Raw genomic sequence first — 21,143 nt, 5'->3', positions numbered from 1 at the left:
ACTACAAAGCAAAACAGAGTTTCAGAAAGTTGGTGGGGTTTTTTGTCACAGCCTGAAAAGTGAAAGAAATTGACATTATTCTCCCACAGATTATCAGAGCAAAAGGTTTTCAAAGAGAGAACACGGTAATATGGTGTTGTTTAATGCTGAGGGACATAGCTGCAGACTTTCATTAAAGAAAAAAAAGGAGCTTAAAGATGCACTTGAGTTCTGACAATCACTGAGCAATGAGCCCAAATGATTTAAACTCTTACAGACCATCTCCAAGACAAAGCACCATCTTCACACTGTTGATTACAAATTAGGAAACTCATACAACACAAGGAGCAGCAGAACAGAACATTTATTTTAGCCACTCCTGTTCTCCACTCAGTGAATTAGTGCAAAACCACCCTCAACAGCAGTTTAAGCTAATGTATTGCAAACTTTGCTATGTCCTAGCCCATGCACTTTCCATTCTACCATCTCTCTTATTGGGCAGAAGCAGAAGTATAGAGGTAGTAACTTAAATAACTGCACAAACTCTGACCAGTACTCAGTTACAAAGTGTCTTAATAACAGTAATGAAAATCAGCAACTCAGATTTTATATATAAACTGTTTAAATAATCTTTATGCACTCGTTGACCATATTTCTAATACAAGGCTTTCCATAAAAAAAAAAAAACTTCCTTCAAATCAATAATTTTCGATACAATTTTGGTTAATAAGATCAGTGTTTCTTATTTCCTAAATCACAACAGAATTTCTAATCTGGCAGAAGAACAAGATATACTGTTTCCAGATAAATAATTCATTACATCACATTACTTCATTACTTGCTGACGTTAGTTAAAGACATTACAAATGGAAATGTGCAAATCCGTTAGCCAGTCTAACTCTTCCCCTGTATAGAGTATTTCCCTTTTCTGCTTTATGTTCTCACTATGATTTCTACACCAAGATGCTCTAGTTGAAAGGTTCTCTCTGCAGGTGACTGGCACCATGCAGTCATCTTGCAAACAGCTAAAAATAGTCAGCTAAACTTATCACTGTAATTGCAAATTTTTAATGTTTACTTTTATCCGTTCATACTCCTTAACCATGCTTAAAAATAGTCATCTTGTTTCCCGTATCTGTAGTTGGTTGGGTTTCCACATTACTTTCTCCTGTAAATCAGTAACTTCAACTCACTAAAACTATCTCTGTTCTTCCTCCAGGTTCTAAGTCTCCCAAATAAAATTTGAATTGAAGAAGGAAACTCACACTAGAAAATCACACATAAAATTATATTCTCCTCTGTGTTGTGACGTCATCCTGATCACAGCCAGAAACTGTTCAGCTTCTTCTGTCATAACAAATTGCAAATTGATGCCTAAATTAATTCCCACCATTATTTCTTCTGCCGCAACTCAGTTTTGTTTTGTTTTGTTTTCTTTTTTCTTTTTCTGAACACCTGTGTTTTTAGATATTTGGGTTATTTTTCCAATGTTTCATTTCTTTTTTCTTTTTGCTACTATTATTGTTAGTCAAGTTATGATTGACTGTGTAGGATTTAGTTCACTGCTTCTGTAGAGCCCAGCATCACAAAGGAAGCTACTTTGTTCACATGCTTGTAGCCACCAGAACGTTTCATTTTCTCAGTACATCCAAAGTTCTGAGTGGTTATCAATATTTCTTAACTATTTGCCTGTCATACATACTTGCTCTATTTGAAAATGAAAAGTAATAATATGTTACACTTTTTTTTTAATCCCAACAAAGCTATTTTTCAGATGTATCTGAAGGTTATTTTATTCCTTTAAAGGTACTAGAATCAGGTATTTCCATGTAGATATTGCTCTAGGTTGTTTTTGTTTGTTTTTGTTTGTTTGTTTTCCACTTTCCACAAATGACTGAAGGATTATCAATACACCCTCAGTTTTTCCAAAAATACCTTGTAATTGCGCCCGTGTTTATCCAACAACGAAATAATGGATTTGATGTGCTCCTCAGATATTGTATTTAAAGCTTCTGGGCTTTCAATCAAGATGCAGTGCAACACTTCCAAAATACCTGTTTGAAGGCCACAGAAATAATGTCACTAAATCATTTGTGCAACTGAACACAATCTAAAAGCTCAGTAAATAACAGTATATTAAGAGATGCTATATTTTCTCCAGCCTAAAAAGAGAATGAAACCACTTTTAAAGAGTATGGATATGACTATGACATGAACCACATTGGACATAAATGCATTATTAAGCTGTTAATTCCTTTCTTCTGAAAATAGCCACAATTTTAAAACCACTTGAGAAAAATGCGAGTTTAGCTCATTTTCAATGAAAGAGATAGAGGTTTTATTAGGGAGTACTGTATAGTATTTCAATATTCTGTTGAATACCTGATCATGAAAAAGAAAATTCTCTCTCTCTGTTATTTGTACTTGTGTCCACAAACAACACAGTGATATCCAATAGCAATGGGACAGTAGTCTTGATACTGTTTGACCCAATCCATTTATTCACCAAAGCCACGTTCAACACTGATTGGCTGTGGTATTGCATGTACCAAATATACAGAACCAAAAAATGCCACAAAAATAGCTGTTTAAATGTAATACTTTCCTTGAATAAAAAACAAAAAATGCAGTGTATTTGTTTTCTAACACATATTGTTTTCAAGGAACACTGCTCTGACATTTATAACGTAAGACAGCTGTGCATGGTATATTGATAGTTAATTCACATTGATAAAAGTGAGCCTCACCTGAGGAAGATTCTAATCTGTCCAATTTACTTATTAGCCAATCCAGGTTACTGGAAAACTGAGTACAATTGTTTCTGTTGCCACGAATGAGAGCAGCTGAAAAAAAACCCACAAGGTATAATTTTATAGGTGATTTCCTTTCTAAATCACCAATGCTAATCATATATATTTTAACACAGTTTTTATAACAGCTTCAGAAAATAACAAACAGACAAATCCTAAATACACATGTTACGGTAATAATTAAGATTTTCATTAACTCAAATATCAGCAACTTACATAGTTTCTAAAGAGCATGTAGTTTTTGAAGTTGACAGGAGTCTACTAATTAAACAAGAATTTCAGAAAAAAAATGTGGTTTGCTTGTGTTTTATTTTATTGTTAAATTGAAATAGAAATAATCCGCCACCCTTGTTTGATGCAAATTTCAAGCACAGTCATGATCAAGAGGCTGAAACACTTCTTTTTCTACTTATTCCTACCAATGAGCAGGTAGATAATTTGCAGACGTTTAAGCTCATTTGCAGGTTGAGCACTACTCTTTATCTCTACATTCTGATTTAAACACGTTCTACAATGGATAGCTTTTTAGACTTCTCCAGTGCAGAACACAATGTTATTTGACTGCACATTGACAGCTCATCAGCATCCAAGTATTTCAAGCAATGCTGATTTTCTTTCTTCCAGAAATCTTTACCGAGCACAGGGAAAAAAAAAAAGCCTTTTGTATACAGTGTGTTCAACGTGTGTCTGTTGAAGAAAATCAATACAAAAATCTGAAAAGGCCTGCAGAGCACTAAAGAGGTGTTTTTGTTGTGGTTTGGTTTTTTTTAATCCTACTTTTCTTTAAACTCTGTACCAAAATATAGACAATGGTATCTCATTACTTCCTAAAGCAATGAGAAAATTTCACCAAAATCATCTGCATGTCTGTGCCATCTGAGTAACCTCATGCTTCAAAGTACTACCCCTGGTTTGTTTTATCCTTGTTTTAACTCTTGACTTGTGTATTTTACTGTGGTGTGGGACTAATTTCCCTTGTAATGAAATTAGAGTGTATTTAAACTGCATTAAAAGACAGAATTCTCCTATATGAGGAATTATGCAACTCAGGTGATCAAATTAGTGATTTAAAGAAATACACGTATACATATTTCTCCTACTCAGTAATTTTGGCCATACAACACATAAGCAGTTTGCTGTAGAAAGCATGGCGCTGAAACTTGAAAAAATAAATCTCTTTTTTTCTGTTTATGTAATTATTTTTATTAACATATAAATCTAAGCCTCAAGTGACAAACATGAATTCAGCAGACCTATGAATTCTGACTATTACTTTCCAACTTCTCTTCAGCTTTATATATAGACACTGCTTTCCAGTTTTTCTAGTTTTTAAAATAATAATTTACACTTATTTGCACACCACAGGTGTATTTAAATTTTAAAAAATGCATTTGGCATGCTGCACCAATCTTTTCCATAGTTGAGATTTGTTTTTCTGGTGTATAATTTCTCAATAAACTCTGTTCTCTGTAATAAATATCCGTAAGTATATGGAAGAAATTCTGTAGTTTACATGACAGAATGAATAACACACAGCATATTCTTTAGTGTTAAAGCAGCAAGCAGAATATAAAGAATACATATCCTGTCTTATTACATTAGTAGATTACTGAAGAACTTACCTAACAATTTGTAAAGAAGATTCAAAATTTCTTTCCATGCTGTACCATTTTCATCTCTTGCAACTCCTGCAAAATGAGCTGCACTGTTGTAGTCATTTAAGCGATCAATACAATTCAAAACTAGTGCCAGCATTCCCTAAACACAGATGACAGAGAGGAAAGCCAGCTGTACATGAAAAAGTATTTGTTGTTGTCCTCTTAAAAGATTTTTTCCTGTGTATACTTAAAACCTGCATCATCTTTGATATTAAAAAAAGACAAAAAAACAAAAGAAAAGACCACACCTATTGTGCTTACCAGATTTGAATATGTATTTTTGTATATCAGAATCATCCATTTTAGAGAATGATTCAGTACTTTTCCTAACTCAGCTAAGTATCATAAAAAGAAAGGAATAAACAAAGCTGACAGTAATAGCTTTAATAATTTTTGTGAACAAACTTTTTTTTTTTTTTTTTACATAAAATCTTCCTTATAGAGGAAAACACCCCCCACACTTGAAATCTATACACAAAGGAATTTTTGTTGATTAATAAGGTGGAAATTTTACTATCCAATTAAATATCTGTAAAACAAACAAGTTCAAATAATAGAACAGATTTCTAACTTCAGTTTGATTGTAAACTAAAATGGTATTGAAAACCTGGAAGCAATCCAAACATGACTAAAAACATTGTAAAGTATATTTCATATTTATACAGAAACAATTATTCCATTTTCAGAAAGGAGTAATTCTACTACACAATACTAGCATTCTTCCAGTTTCTAGAGAAAAAAGTTCCTGTTTCACATCCTGGGGCACACAAGACATCAGAAATAACATCTATAATTGATCTAAGTTTTATAAGTTCATAGAGAGAAAAGGAAATTTCTTATCACAACTGTTTCTTTTAAAAAGGACATCTGTTTAAAGATGGTCAGAAATATTAAGACTGAATTTTGTAAGAGAGAGCTTGTGCCCTTTAACAAGTGTGGAAGTGAAAAATACGTCATAGCAAGTTATCCTATGGCATTACAGTCTATTTTATATATATACATATATATATATTTCAGTTATGGAACTCCATATTATATAATAAATCATATGCACACATCTAGATGATATTTAGGTTCTTCTTAATGTTTGTGGCATGATAGACTTAAAATTGAAATAATATAAAATTTCTCCCTCTGTACCTCTTCTTTGAATAGATTTTGTCTGTTTTTGAGTGAGCGAAGCTTGTTTTGTTTATCTTCATGATCCAGGTCTTCTTTGGGAAGCTGGAAGTAAGTAATCAGGTCTTGCAGAGTCTGAGCCATCTCCTCAACAGGCAGGGCAGAGGGTGATAGTGTTCTGTTGTTTCCACTATGTAAAACAACAATGAGAAAGAGTGGCAGCGTTATTCATTTTCACACTGTAATTTACAGTATTATGTAGCAGCCTGTTTTCTGCTGGTATCTAAATCAAGTCTTTTTATACATATGACATATGTACATGAGCAACAGCTGATCTGAATTGCAAATCATTCAAACATCTATTGTTTGGGTGTCAAGTGCTCAGAGGTTCCTGAAGTGGGAAAAAGAAAAAAAAAAAACCAAAATAGCAGAAAAAACAATGTAAGTCAGCAAAAATATGAGACAGATAAGTCCTTTCCTACAGTAACTGATTTTTTTGTTTAGGTATTTTATATTCTATTGATGATACAGGCGTAATGTACAGATGGACTAAAATAGTAGCGGTTATTGAGTCTTTGAGACAAAAAACACAAGAATAACAGGTAATTTTAACTGGCAATTAGGCCGTCTGTATCAACTCTATATAGGAACTAAAGAAGGGTAGAATTTGAAAATACAAAGCATTTCAAGGGATCTCAGTTTTCAGTAAAAAAATGTCCCCGTCCCGTTAAAGCATTTGGGTGACAACCAAATTTTTCAAGGTCTGACTCACTACTATAAATAACATAATCCAGGAGGAGCTGATTGCTGGCAGAAGTTGCTTTGTTTTTATATCCTCAGCACTTGAAACACAAAGGTGTAGTGTAGTCACTGGTGATACTGAAGAAGTGATGTTTTAAATGCAGCTTCTGTGGAAGCCAATTCTTAATTATAAACTTATTTTTTAATTTTTTCATCTATTAGACAGTAATGAAAGGATGACCGCTTGATCATCATAATAAGCACTTATGTCCAGGACGATGAAAAAAGTTTGCTCAGTACCATGTATATTCTTACCAATTTTATTGTGTATTTCTATACATTGATCTCAGCAATTAGAAATTAATATACATTGACACGGAATTGTATTTTACCCTAAAAATCTTCAGACAAAAACATATAGTGAAGGAAACACAGAACTTTGACTGAACTGAAGATCTTTGTCTATCTGATTGTTAAAGAGCTATTATCCCGTAAGTTTAGCAATGTAAGATAACTGTCATGAACAATTCACTCTAAAGAATGAGGGAAGGGAAGGGGAACAAAAGTAACAAATAAAATAGCATAATAAGATTGTTTTCCAAAATGCCACGTATTTTCAAACTAACATAGCTAAAGGTATTGTTCAAAAAGTCAAATGCAACCACATACCTAAGACAGTTCTCCTGATACTTCTCTTCACTATCTGAATACTAAAGCACTCAGCAGAATAATCAGTATAGAACTATTTCCATGTGAAGTCTTAAACTTATTGGTAATAAAGGCCTGTCAAAACTAAGCTAAACTGATAAGTGACAGAAAAGATTCTGAACAATTGTGTACAAACAGATACGCCAGATGATATGCAGCAGTAGAACAAAACTTTTTAAACACAACTTATACTTCAAGAGGGCAGGAAAAATTTAAGCTGAGGTGAGCGCATAAATATGGTGAAAGCAAGCCAAATTTTCATTCAGAAAACCTATTTCATAAATAATATTGTTTAAATACAGGCTTGAATTCAGACAACCAACCTAGGGATTAAATGTGACAAATACAGTAACTTTTCATGTTCATTTTGTCAATAGTTCATTAAGATTCAACATATCTTGAGGACACATGGCTCTTCAGTCAGCTACATAACAATAGAGATAAACTGCTTTAAGTTATATTCATGTCCAACACTTTTGTTTTCCTATTGGCAGAGATTGTATTGTTCAATAAAAACAAAGGTATTATATTGCCACATGCGTAGCAAAGACATCAGGCAACTACTTACCACATACAACTCTTTATGTAACCTTTTCAATAAATCAAGATAATGACAAAGCCAGTCTGGTGTCATATTAAATTTTTTAATTTCCCTGACTTTCTAATATCCTTTGTAGTACTGACTCCATGATTAGAGTACTCATATATTGCATGTTTCACAATGCCAAAGTATCCAAGGGCTTTGGTGATCTGATCTATGGAAACAGCTGTAACTGTTTCCGTATTAGTTTTTGAGTTCTGTTGCACAGTTAGTGGAACATTCCAATCCCAGATAATTCTTACTGAACTGTAATTACTAACTGCATTGCCCTCTAGTACAGCAAAGATTTGGAAGATAAATACTATTATAATCTAAAGTCTTAGAATCACAACTTGTGTTATTCCTTATAATCAGATACAGTCATCATCTCTCTGCTGAGATGCTGTTACTGACTCTGAATATCCATAAATACATACTACTGCAAATAAACATGTTGGTTAAACAGGAAATTTAGGAATGCTCAAGTTATAATCTAGCTGAGAAAAAGAAGTTGTTACTTTCTTAGCTTACAGTTAGCCTTCTGCCCTAATTGTTGTAACTGCACATAATATGTTATCATACAATCATATCGTTTGAGTTTAAAAGGAACTTCAAAGCTCATCTAGTCCAACCCCCCCTGCAATAAGCAGGGACATCTTCAACTAGATCAGGTTGCCCAGAGCTGCACCCAGCCTGTTCTCACAGGAGAGGTGTTCTATCCTTCTTATCACTTTGTGGCTTCTTCTGTCCCCTCTTCAACAGGTCCATGTCTTTCCTCTACTGAGGGCTCCAGAGCTGGACACAGGACTCCAGGTGGGGTCTCACCAGAAGAGAGAAGAGGGGCAGAATCAATTCCCTCGACCTGCTGGGCATGGTCCTTTTGATGCAGCCCAGGATGTGGTTGGCTTTCTGGACTGCAAGTGCATATTGCCAGTTCATGTCCAGTTTTTCATCCACCAGTACCCCCAAGTCATTCCCAGCAGGGCTGTTCTCAATCCCTTTATCTCCCAGCCTGTATTGATACCAGGGGTTGCCCTGATCCAGGTGCAGGACCGTTCACTTGGCCTTGTTGAACCTCATATAGTTCACATAGGCCCACGTCTCAAGCTTGTCCAGGTCCCTCTGGATGGTATCCTGTCCCTCAGGTGTGTCAACTGTTATACTGCATTCAGTTCACCAGAGGGGACTGAATCTTTAAATCTTCCAGATACGATTAGACAGATGACAGAGAAGCAGGAGGATCAACAACATGGGTGATTAAAAATACACAGCTAAAATGTTGCAGTCCAGATTTTGAAGACAATAAATTGGTATTCCCCTCCAAGACCTTCAGAGGTGTCTATTTTGTTCTTCCTTCTTTTTTTTTTTTTTTTTTGGTGGACTTGGCGCTGCTGTGGTTTACCCTCACATTTTTGATCTAAACAGTATTAGACATTGATATTTCTTTCAATTAGTTTGACAAATTTCAGTAGAGTTAACTATAGTATTTGGTCTACCACAAAAAAAAAATAGGAACCCTTTCATTAATATTGTGAAGTTCTACCTACTGTAGAGTACATACCAATGGAGTTACACTTCGATCACTTAGCATATGTTCTTCAATGTGGATTATGATCTAGTTTGTTTCTGGCTTCAAAGTATTAGATTTCATGTAAATAAATAAGTTGTTTTATCTATTTAATGACATCAGTCATCAAAATGGCAAACTTAAGTCAGTAAAAATATATTGCAGATAGCTTCTAAATACAAATACTTGAAAGCAGGAAATATGGATTTTGTTAGAGAAATTCTTATTTTAGAACACTTTAAAAAACAAATTAAGAAACAAAAAACTATTGTATGTAAGATGGTAACAAGTACCTTATAAACTGGCTGAATAAGCTTGTAGTATTGCGAATAATTCGAGCAGCCTGGGATTCCTCGTGCTGACATCTTTGTAAGGTTAGACCATCATCCATATGGCCTTCTTGGTGTAATATAACCTAATGAAATTATCACAATAATTACTTAAAAAACCTTTGTGCTTTTAAATATTCTGTAACTTATTTCAATATGGCACTGAAAACAGTAATTGCATATATTCTGAGCTACTAGTTGTTAATCACTGTATCTGAACGCCTGTTTATTAGTTAATTACAAATTTCTCAGTCTAACATAAAAGTTAACCAGAGAAAACATTTTAATTCACGTTTATTCTCCTGAAATTTATTAAACTGATAGGCTTATAAAATATTTTCCAGCTTTCTTTCACTATCTTAAGCATCATTTACTAAGGATTCACACACAAAAAGACTACTGACAAGAAAATCAAGCTGCAGTGAAAAACAACATAAAAACTACAATGGGGCTAAAGGAGCAGAACCATTTATGAGTAACTTCTGATTCACTTAACTATTGTCTACACGGTAGGTTGGATTCTCATTAGAATCAGATGTGAACATCATAGGAACTTCAAGCAGTAGAAGAGATCCTTTGTTGGGTTTTTAATTTTTCTCCTTAGATAAATACCCAATTTCACAAAAAGCCAGCATAATTTTTAGGTATCTTGATCATTTTGGGTCATTAAAATCCAACAGCACTTCTTTAAGAATTAAATGTGACTTATCCTGCTGCTTCACCTAAGACTGAATTCTCCACTGAAAAATGTATTCTTTTAGTTCTAAAATTTTGCTGTCCAACTTCCCAGTTAGCTGAGTAATTGTGTAGGCACTGAATAGTTAACAAACAACAATGTTATACAAGTGGTTATTGCCACAAATGGGAAGATTGTTTGCCAACAACTTTTTGTACATAATGACATATAGGTCTATCAAAGGTTTGGAAAGTGATGGTTTTTGGTACAGGGCAGGATCCAAAGTACACATGTGCTCTGTTCCTTCCAAGATGCTGAGGAAGTATTTTTAAAAGAGGTGTACCTCATTCTATGAGTTTCTCTGGACTCTAGAATCCATGGAAATAGGATGTAGAAGACTAGGAAAACACTTTTCAATTAGTGTACTGAAAATATTGCCTGAAAGAAGACTAGTTTATGTATCAGTCTTCTTTCCACTTTGTTTAAGTCCTTTATACAGAGTCACACTGTGGTTGAAATGTCACAAAATGTTTCCACAAAGAAACGTGCCGAGGTCTCTTAACTGAACAACTGAACTGCTCTTCCTATCACAAAACAACTAAGAAAACATTTGACAATCAGATAATATTTCCTCAGACCATTTCATGTAGCTCCAAATTTTGGTGCTACAGGAACGATACAGGAACTAAAATATTTGACAGACAGGATATTAAAGCTGCCATGCCTTGCAAATTGCACCTTAACCATTGTGTACCAGATATGAACGCTTCTCCCTAAGTATGCAGTGGATAGGGAACAGAAAAGTCTTTAAGAGGGACTTAATCTTCTCTATTTCTCTGACAAAAACAAAACAAAACAAACAGACAAACAAAACCCAAAGAGTCCACAACCAAATCAAACAAAACTACCAACCAAATACAAACAAAACAAAAAACCCCAAATAAACAAAAAAAAAACAAACAAACAAACAAAAAACCCACAACAACAACAAAACAACCAACACCAACAACTAAATCATCCAGAAACACCACAACAACAGTGAAGCGCTATTTAGAACTCCAGTAAGTAGATCATGACCAGAAGCACCCAGCACCAGCATTTGGCACTGCCTTGGTTGCTGAAGTAAAGCCGGGCATTGGGATTGACCAACGTGCTGACTAATGGTCCAGGACATTAATTCAAATCATGTAGCATATGTTTCTCTGTTCTCTGAGCTCCAGCATTCTGGAGCTCTGCAGGAGTTCATAACCCCGGAGCTATGAAAGCACGGAGGCAAGCTCTCAAACTGAAAGTATGGGCATCCATCACTTATTCTGTATGGTTGAGGAATATTGAATAGAAAACTGATGTAAACATCACCACTACCTGGAGAAGTCTTGAACTTTTAGTTACCAAGATCTTAGAGAGAGAGATACAACAGATCAAAATTCTGGCAGAAATCTTTCAACAGAAGCCTCATAAAAGATGCCAGAATTTCTTAGATATTTGTGTGTTGCAAAGACAGCATGATAACTGGAGACATGAAACTACACCAAAGCCAAACAACAGAAAATTTTACTTGGCATTTTGAGTTTTTTACAACAGAACACCATAGTTGTTTTCTCTTCTCTAGGTTTGCAGCAGGTGTCATGATAAAGGCTAGGTTATGGAAACAAAAAAACTCTTTGCCCCTTGCAAAACCAAGGTATTTCTCAATCCTCCTAGGGCTACTGAGGCATGTTATATAGAGTGCAGGTCAGCTTGAGAAAGACTACAGTGACTTAAAGTGAGAAATCTCATGACCAAATTATGGTGGAGGATGCATACAAATCTATGACTTTACTTTTACTGTAGAAAAATAAATAAATTTGATATGAAATTTAAAGGGATGCATGTATCTAAACTTGCTTACAAAATTTTAGACTAGTACCAATTTTTGCAGAGAATGAAAAACAGTTTATAGCCTTCACAGGAATATCGTTTACAGGAAGCAAGAAGTATTAGATTTTCTTCTGTTTGAAGGCACTTAACAGGAGAGAATTCTCCAGGTGAGAGGGCAACATAAGGTTTAGTGTCTTTGAACATGAATCAAACAGTTTGAAAGTACAATAAAAGTGCCAGGTAATTACAGAGGCTTTTTTAGTCCCTTGCTGAGCAGAAAAGTGGGGGAAAAAAATACTAAACCCCATTCTTCACTGAATGCACAGGAATAATCTACATGTTGTCTTTTCAAGAAATAAAATTGGACTCCCTGAGGAAAGAAATCTCAAAGCCAATACTGGCATGGGAAATTGTGTGATTAAATCTCTTATCAAGAAAATATTAAATGACTGGCATACAATGAAGAATTTCTCTGATCAGCCAGGTTGCTGAGAAGAAGTGAAAAGGATGGGCACACGTGCTACATAAACAAGATTGTGCCAAGGGTGCTGCTGAGGACCTCATTTTTTGTATTACAGTCCTTGCGTACAGGTATCCTCTTGTGAATGGACACACATACGAGTAATTAAAGAAGAATTCCGTCTTCTTTTCAGTAATGAACTTTTAAATTTTTTTTCTTTTTCATGTTCTAACAATAGGTTCAGGTGTAAAAATCTATGAATACAGAATCAAAGAATCATTTGTTAATGACGCAGCTTTGCAAAGCTAGAACAGAATCCCTTAATTCTGAATGAAATGTAAATGTAATTTGAAGACATGACAGGTCATATACCCCTAAGAAAGAATATACTAGTACCAAAAGGCCAAGAGAAAGATCTTGATGCCACATCACAATTACATCTAACATTCTGGAAGGAAATTTTTCATTAATATCTCTTAAGATACTTCAGCAGTTTCTAGGGCCATTTCTTAAGTAATAAATTTAGTTGTCACTCCATGCACTATAGTCAATTAAAAAAAAATCTTAAGCAACAGTGAATGTAACATGACTTATAAGTTTATACCCTTAAACGGTTAAATTTTGATTTTCAAAAAAAGGTGATTTAACTATCAAAATCAGGAATTTCCATAGTTTACAGAAGTGTCTAAATTAAAAATTGAGCACAAATTAATAATTTATTCTGTGAAGAAAAATAGCTAAATACATTCCTTAGTGGGAAAGTTTTTCTTCAGTTATGTACGTATGTTAATATTCATCAGTGTCTTCATTTTTAGAGTGGCATATTCATGCCATTTTCAATAAAAGAGCACAAAACAATTAAACTCACAATGGCCACGTTTGTAGAATGGTAAAAAACAGGACAGATAAAAACTGTTATGCATCTAACATTCATTTTCCAACTAATTAAAAACCCCCCAAACATTACCTTTCTTTTCAAGGGACCTAAACGTGCTGATTTAGCATCTTGTGCTTTGTAAGTCAACCATAACGCACTGGCCACATGTTGAACAAAACAGACTGAATCACCGTACTTTATTTCTGGGACTCCCATTCCCTCAATGTCACGTTTAACATTAGAATCCTGCTTTTCTTTCATCTCCTAAGAAGATAAAATAAAAGTTGGCATTTAATCTCCATACTGAAACAGGATAAACCATTGAATTCCACACTGAATCACACTCCAACATTGAACAATTTTTATGCTACTGACATTGTTAAGACACAGCTAAAATTTAATGTATCTTCTGTTTCTACCAAATTAATTAGATTCTGAGCTTAATCATATCAAATTTTAAGCATAGTTTTCAATGAAACAAGAAAAATCAAGTCAAATCCATTAGCATGTAAAAATTTATCTATATATTAAAAACCCTTTAAATATTTAACTTAATAATTGACTTACAGATGTAATTAGAATCTCAGTTTAGTAGAGCCTGTAGAATTCTATATTACTAATTTTTTTCAGATTTTAGATTAAATATGGAAATGAAAAATTAGCAGAAACATATTTCGAAGTTTAGTTAGTTTTTTTTAATGCTAAAGATTTTTTTGCTTATAAATAGTATATGCAAATAAAAACCTCACTTGGAATGATGCCTCTGTATTGCAACAACCAGCAAAGAAGAAAATATTAATTTGGCTTTTACATTTAGTTTACTTTTGTATTTCTTAATCTTCTTTTATATATACATTTTTTTTTTACATTTATCCTCTTTGTAAGAGAAATTCATTACTTTCAAATATCTTTTAAAGACATTGCTCAATACTTGGCTGAAATGCCCAGTACAATTTTTAAACCAAACCTATTTCTTAAATCCATTATTCTTCATTCATAAGCGGATGATTTAACTCTCCAGCACAAAAGCAAGTGTATTTTTCTTTAAAATAAAGCAGTTTTCCTTTCAAAACTGAATTCAGGAATAAGAACAGAATTATGCAGCAAACTCTGTAATACCAAATGACGGATGCATGAGTGTGATTGATCAAAAAAACTCCAAGTAAATAGGGTAACTAGATGAAATCATTTTTCTATGACTTCGAATGCTCTAATGGACTTAACCTTGACTCTATGTAGTTGCTTATTTGTTAGACATTGGTACACAGTTTACATTATTATATGTGTAACAGGTTTTCTTAATTCATTTTAGTTTACCGAATGTTTAACATCTGTGGAGCAAAAAAGTTCTATCTTAACTACGCTAATCTACTTTCATGGAATTTAGCTATCACATTTCAATAACAACTTTAGTTGAAACAGACATCATTACAATGCCAAGATGAAGTAGAATGAAATTAAAATATGTTCCTTGGGGATACCATTACAATATCAAGACTATGGGGAAATCATGTCACATCACATTTATGCAGGCTGCATATCACATACAGATAAACACAAACTGTGAATACACATTTACGGTGAGGCCATTAAATTAAACATACAACTAAATAGCAGTTAATTATTGGGCTTTACATAACACACTGAGGATTAAAATGCTTTTCTCAAATATTACATCTGCATCAAGAATCAAGCATCAATGAAAATTTCAGTGAAGAAAATCATCATAATGTGGCAACAAGTAATCCTAATTAAGTTATTGTTTTAAAAAACTGAGTGATATTGATCCTTTCTAATGACCCTAAACATAAAGAAAAAACAAGATTTTTTGAATTTCAGAAACAAAGCTTCAGAATGATTTTGGGGGCCTGAATGCTGTTCTCACTTTAAGCAATACAGCATAAATTCCTCTTCATGATGTTTTGCTTTTTGCACTCTGTCCAGTTTCTCTAGGATTTCAGCCAAGTCATTTGATAGCAGTCTGCAAAGACAGGGTGTATTTTCTAACAGCTGAAAAGTATATACAGATAAAGATTATCAGGGAAAGAGGGGAAAAAAATATCTCTTATCTAGATATTTGAGATGTCTTAACAGCAAAATATCCAAAAACTGTCTCCTTCAAAACACTTTCTTCACAACCTATTCTCAGTTTATATCCCTCAGGCCATGAATGAATCAAGTTGAGGAAAACAAATCATATCATTGTTCTGGAAGATGGCAAAGGCAAAATAACAGCAACAAAAAAATTAAAAAAAAGAAAGAAGGAATGAACAAAGGAACTTGAGGACAAAGTCATCAAAAAATAAATTTTCTTAAGATATTTAATAAATCAGAACAATTACAAGATTTCGAAAATGATATAATTCACAGAATCATAGATTCCTTTGTGACAGAAGGAAGGTAAGGAATGTCAGTGTGAACAGGACAAATAAACCCAGCTTTCTTTACAATGATTTTTTAGTTGTCTTGTAAAAATTCAGTAGGTAAAACAACCCCTGGTACTTTAAGGACTTGTTTACATAGCACTAAAAATAGCAAAACAACATCACTGTTGAACTCTTATTAAATCTCACCTATGAGAGCTAATTAAAATAGTATTTTCTGGTGTGGCACACTCTTATTGCATTAAAAGTACCGCCATAGGCTACCCCAGTTTTACAGACGAAAAATATGAAAGTTCTACAACTGTAAGTGCAGAGGAGTGATACAACGAGCTTACATATCTTGCTAGTGGGCTTACTGTACTCTGTATACATTGCTGTATTTATTTCTACACTCCAAATAGGCAAGAAAAAAGAAGTTGTTTTAATTTTACCTTCTGCTTTCTGCTCTCATATAAAATAAGCAGAAAAAGAATAGCTTAATGCTATATTTGAAATGTAGTTCTTAGTGGGAAATGATAATTTAAAATATGAACATACAAATAAATACTTGAACTTTTAGAGGCAATTGTAGGTAAAGGACTTTGTAATACCTCTCATCTTACTCCAACCACAAATTAAACTTTATGATTGCTACTCAACTATTACGACATCCTAATGCCACGTTGAGCCTTAAGATAGCTACATGCTGGCAGTAATATTAAAATGATATCAAATCCTTCTGCATGAGTCATCTGTGACTTTTGAATGTGTCAAAATGTTACTTAATCAGACTACATCAATAATTTCTTCATTGTCAATTGTATCTACCATCATGAAAATAAAATATGAAATCTCCAATATTAATTCTGGGCTACAACAATTTTTAAATAAACAAATATTTTTTTTAAAATGGTCTTATACTTCACTGTGTTTATTCTCAAAGAAATTTATAAGCAGAATCAAGGTTCTGCTCAGCAGAGTATACTGAGCCAAGCACTGTGCTGGAATGACAACAACCCATTTCAAAATAGGATTCCATCTGCTGCCGGGAAACTGCTGCCTCTGGTCACAAGGCATCACAGACAGAACTGTTGCCTTAAAATACAAAGGCTGACATTTTAAAACTGCAAAAAGTAATCTCCATATTAAACCCAACAAAAAGCATAATTCGGGGGTTTTCCATCATTTTCTGATGCTGGTGAGCTTAGTTTACAGTAAGTTGCAGTAAAAAGACATATATTGCATATGTTTTTTTCACTACAACCAGCACCATAATGTTCTCTTAGCACATTCTTTCACTTTTTTGAAAGCTCCCTTCTATTCTTACTTACGTAAGGACATACTGGGGAAAACTCTGATCTTTATTTTATAATTTAAAAGATCTATTTCAATTTCCAGGGTTACTGTGCAAAAAGAAGAAAAAAAAAAAAAGTGAAAGTAAATACATGGTGAATGCAATCACAGGTTTTGAAAAGCGAGTAGCACACAAGACTGCTGAAGTGGTATGTAACAATACTGAGGAGGAAGGTGTGCTTCTTCCACAAGAGGGACTCTATAGCAACTATTGAAAAAACGTGAAGTCATGTGTTACAGGGTCCTGGAAAGCACTGGGGATTTGGTACACTCCACATAGCTTTGCCTACTGGCAAAGATTATCTCTTTTATTTCCTTTTGGATACTCCACAGCAACGTATGTTCTGATTAATCTGGTCTGAATTCAGTGTTGACCCCACACGGAGCAGAAGGCTAGACTAGATGATTTTCCAAGGTCCTTTCCAATCAGAATTATTCTATTCTTCAAAGGGGCAGAAGTGCGGTAAACAACCAGATATTCCAGTACCCTATTTTTAAGGATCTGTACACAGCTAGATAGGAAGGTATTAGACAGTTATATTGAAATTTCCCTTAATTCATGCCATAGTAAGGTCTTTGGAAACACTAAAGTCTGTACCCATGGGCCAGTGCAGCTCTCACCTGCCCAGACAACAAATGACTATTCTTATTCTTGGCACAGGCAAAATAAAATTTATAACCCATTGTGAGTTCAAAATATGCTTTTCTATGTAAGACAGAACAAAGCCTAGGATGATGAGATGCTAAGATTCTATTTAATATAAAAATGTGCATTAACAACTATAACATGTCCAAACACAGTAGAAGAGATGAATACATTACACAGTAATTATTTACTTCTTCATAATTAATTACCACTGTACTTCAACTTAGTCATTTTGGTGACTGTAAAACATTTCACTTATGTGCCTTTGAGGCACACCTTAAAAAAAAGTGTAAAAAAATAAGATTATGTTTATTCAATGTAACAGAAATTAATATATATGAGTATACATACATAAATGTAAAATTTATATACTTAAAATCTATACATTTATATGTATAGTTTAAAATATGAGAAACAGCAGGACAGCCAGTGTCCAATTAGGCAGTGAGTACATAATAGGAATTTGAACACAAACTAGTAACTGCGGCATTGCTGGCACATTCGCTGTCCTTACCAGGGTACCATAATTTGCCAAAATAGGAAAAAAATTATGGCTGTAATAAATGCCCCTGCACAAAAATCATACTTACTATGTACACTGCGTAGTGTTTTCACTGAAGAAAGAACCAAAAACTATTTGGTGGAGTATCTAGCAATCTAAGGAAACTTCTTATAGTTCTTCATTGTTTTGATTGGTTAAAATAAAAATTCTCAGCATAACGTATGCAGTCACACTGATAAAATAAACATTGTTATTTTCAACATACTAAAAAGTATTTGTTTTATTATACTAATAAAGGTCTACCATCTGTCAAGACCTTTACTGCTAGATTTTATCAAATATATATCTAACTTTAAAGATTCTTTTTCACTGCCCTCCAAGGATCATACAGCATTCTGAATTACATGGGACATTTAACCTCTCATAGTTAATAAAAATGTTTATCATAGCAGCTATGGCAATTATTTATAAGTCATATCATGAAAGCATGTAAAAACTTTTCGTCATCTTTGGCGTAAAAATCTTTCACTTTCTGGAAAACAGTTACGAATTTTGCCTATCTCCATAATTATTCTTCATTCTCTCTCGCACTGTTTTTCTCAGCTGGAAATGATGAAAAAGCTAGTGATATGCAGTTAGAAGCTCACTAAAGAGCACAGTTTGAAAACATATGGTTTAGAAATCACTGACTACATTTTCCTTGCAATTCACCTATCAACACACTGCAGAAAGAATAGCAAGGGCAGAATTTTGCCCAACTGAACTGAATTATGACAGTTAGACCTGAAATTAATAACATTCTGATTAGATTCTGTCCAACTAAAATTATTTTATAATGATTAAAGCATTCATATTGAACCTCTGTACCTTGAACTGCATTAGTTTTCCATCTTGTTTTTGTTTTTTTTTTTTTATTTTACTCTAAAATTTAGTCATCATTGTTACTCTTGACTCAGGTTGCTTACCTTTGTATTTAAATGCATAATCATAGAATGACTGGCTTGGAAGGGATCTCTGGAGATCATCTATTCCAACCCACAAATAATCGCTGTCAATTGTTTCAATTTAGAAATTACCAATAATTTTTTAAGTAATTGAACCAACTCAAAACATGTATTTGAGTGCTCCACATTCAAGACAAACTTGCATTGATGTTATTTACCTTTGATGCTCTAAAACAAAAAGCAGTAGATTTTGTGTCTGACTTTTCTCTGTCTACCATTGCAAGTCCTTCATCTTCACTCAGAGCCAAGTATCTTCCTGTTGTAATATGTCGAAGACGGAAAGGTTGTCCCCATCTGATGTTACTTCCGCTCCAGCTTAACATGAGAAACCAGAAAACAATTTATGAAGCAGGCAAAAACAGTAATTCTATTTTGGGCTTTGAAGGATGTTCAGAGAAGAAAAAAAAAAAAAAAAAAAGGTGAAATATATATATTCATTTTTGCTTTTGATTTCAATATTTGCATTAAAACAGATGCAAAACTGTTAACATATTTCCAAAGGGAACCCTGGAAAGAAGCATACCTTTAATATTCTTATTTCTATACCCTCTCTCTATTTTATTAAGGTGTTACATAAGTTGTCCATAAAAAACCCTACGTGTTTCTAAAAAATACTGAAGTGTAAATTAACTACATTTCAGCTGACTGCCTAAAGAAACTAATTAAACCTAAGCGAGGACTCAACATTCCAAAGAACTATTCTACATCCCTGTAAGTTAGGAGAGTGTTTCATCTGCAATCATAAACACACCAAGAGTAATGCACATGGTTCAGAAGGCCAAAGTTAAAACATGTGTACCCTTATGGTGTTATATTCTGATTTCCACCATGCTTATAGACTTCTGAGTGAAAACTAGGAAATCTCAATATCAATGCTTCCCAACGAACAAGAAATAAAGAAAAGGGAGTAGGAGGCCAGCATGGATGAGTAATGAACTCCATTCAAAACTCAGGTGGAAGACAGACGTTTATGAAATATGGAAAAAGAGACAGGCCACTTTGGAGGAATATAAGGTGGCCGTTAGAGTATGCAGGGATGCAACAAGGAAGGCCAAGCTTCACTTGGAAGCAAATCTGGCCACGGGTGTCAAGGACAACAAGAAGATCTTCTTCAAGCACATCAACAACAAAAGGAAGGTTAGGGAAAATGTAGGTCCGCTGCTGAATGAGGAGGGTGCACTGGTGACAGATCATACAAAGAAAGAGTTACTGAATGCCTTCTTTGCTTACATCTTTACTTCCAAGACCAGCCTGCACGAATCCCAGACCCTGGAGGTAAGAAAGATAGTTTGGCAAAAGAAAGACTTTCCCTTGGTTGAAGATGATCAGGTTAGAGGTTGTGTATACAAACTGGACAGCCACAAATCCATGGGCCCCATAGGTATGCACTCACGAGTGCTGAGAGAGTTGGCAGATGTTATTGCTAAGCTGTTCTCCATCATCTCTGAAAAGTCCTGGAGAACTGGAGAGCAACCTGAGGACTGGAGCATAGCCAGCATCACTCCAGCCTTCAAAAAGAGCAAGAAGGATGACCCAAGAAACTACAGGCCAGTCAACCTCACCTCCATCCCTGGAAAGGTGAGAGAACAACTCATTATGGATGTCATCTCCAAGCATGTGGAGGAAAAGGTCATCAGGAGTAGTCACAGAATCATAGAATGTTAGGGATTGCAAGGGACCTCAAAAGACCACCTAGTCCAATCTCTCTGCTGGAGCAGGAACACCTAGATCAGGTTACACAGAAATGTGTCCAGGTGGGTTTTAAATGTCTCCAGAAAAGGAGACTCCACAATCCCCCTGGGCAGCCTGTTCCAGTGTTCTGTTACCCTCACTGAGAAAAAGTTTCTTCTCAAATTTAATTGGAACCTCTTGTGGTCCAGTTCGAATCCATTACCCCTTGTCCTACCATTG

The 21,143-nt window shown here is 34.3% G+C and overlaps 1 protein-coding gene across 9 annotated transcripts in view; it reads right to left on the bottom strand.

The window, feature by feature from the left end:
• Positions 1-21,143, bottom strand: part of RYR3 (ryanodine receptor 3) — a 242,759-nt gene that overhangs the window by 148,088 nt on the left and 73,528 nt on the right. For all 9 annotated transcript variants that reach the window (XM_082058587.1, XM_082058594.1, XM_082058592.1 and 6 more), the window contains exons 10-16: positions 19,391-19,547; positions 13,455-13,628; positions 9,456-9,577; positions 5,588-5,756; positions 4,412-4,547; positions 2,727-2,822; positions 1,915-2,033 (exon numbers count right to left, since the gene is read on the bottom strand). In XM_082058587.1, coding sequence (XP_081914713.1) covers positions 1,915-2,033; positions 2,727-2,822; positions 4,412-4,547; positions 5,588-5,756; positions 9,456-9,577; positions 13,455-13,628; positions 19,391-19,547 — 973 coding nt within the window. The remainder of the gene's footprint in view (positions 1-1,914; positions 2,034-2,726; positions 2,823-4,411; positions 4,548-5,587; positions 5,757-9,455; positions 9,578-13,454; positions 13,629-19,390; positions 19,548-21,143) is intronic.

The sequence above is a fragment of the Streptopelia decaocto genome (assembly GCF_964273445.1).
Source record: "Streptopelia decaocto genome assembly, chromosome: 7".
In the NCBI taxonomy this organism is placed as follows: domain Eukaryota; kingdom Metazoa; phylum Chordata; class Aves; order Columbiformes; family Columbidae; genus Streptopelia; species Streptopelia decaocto.
This window is presented reverse-complemented; position numbering and strand designations above follow the sequence as displayed.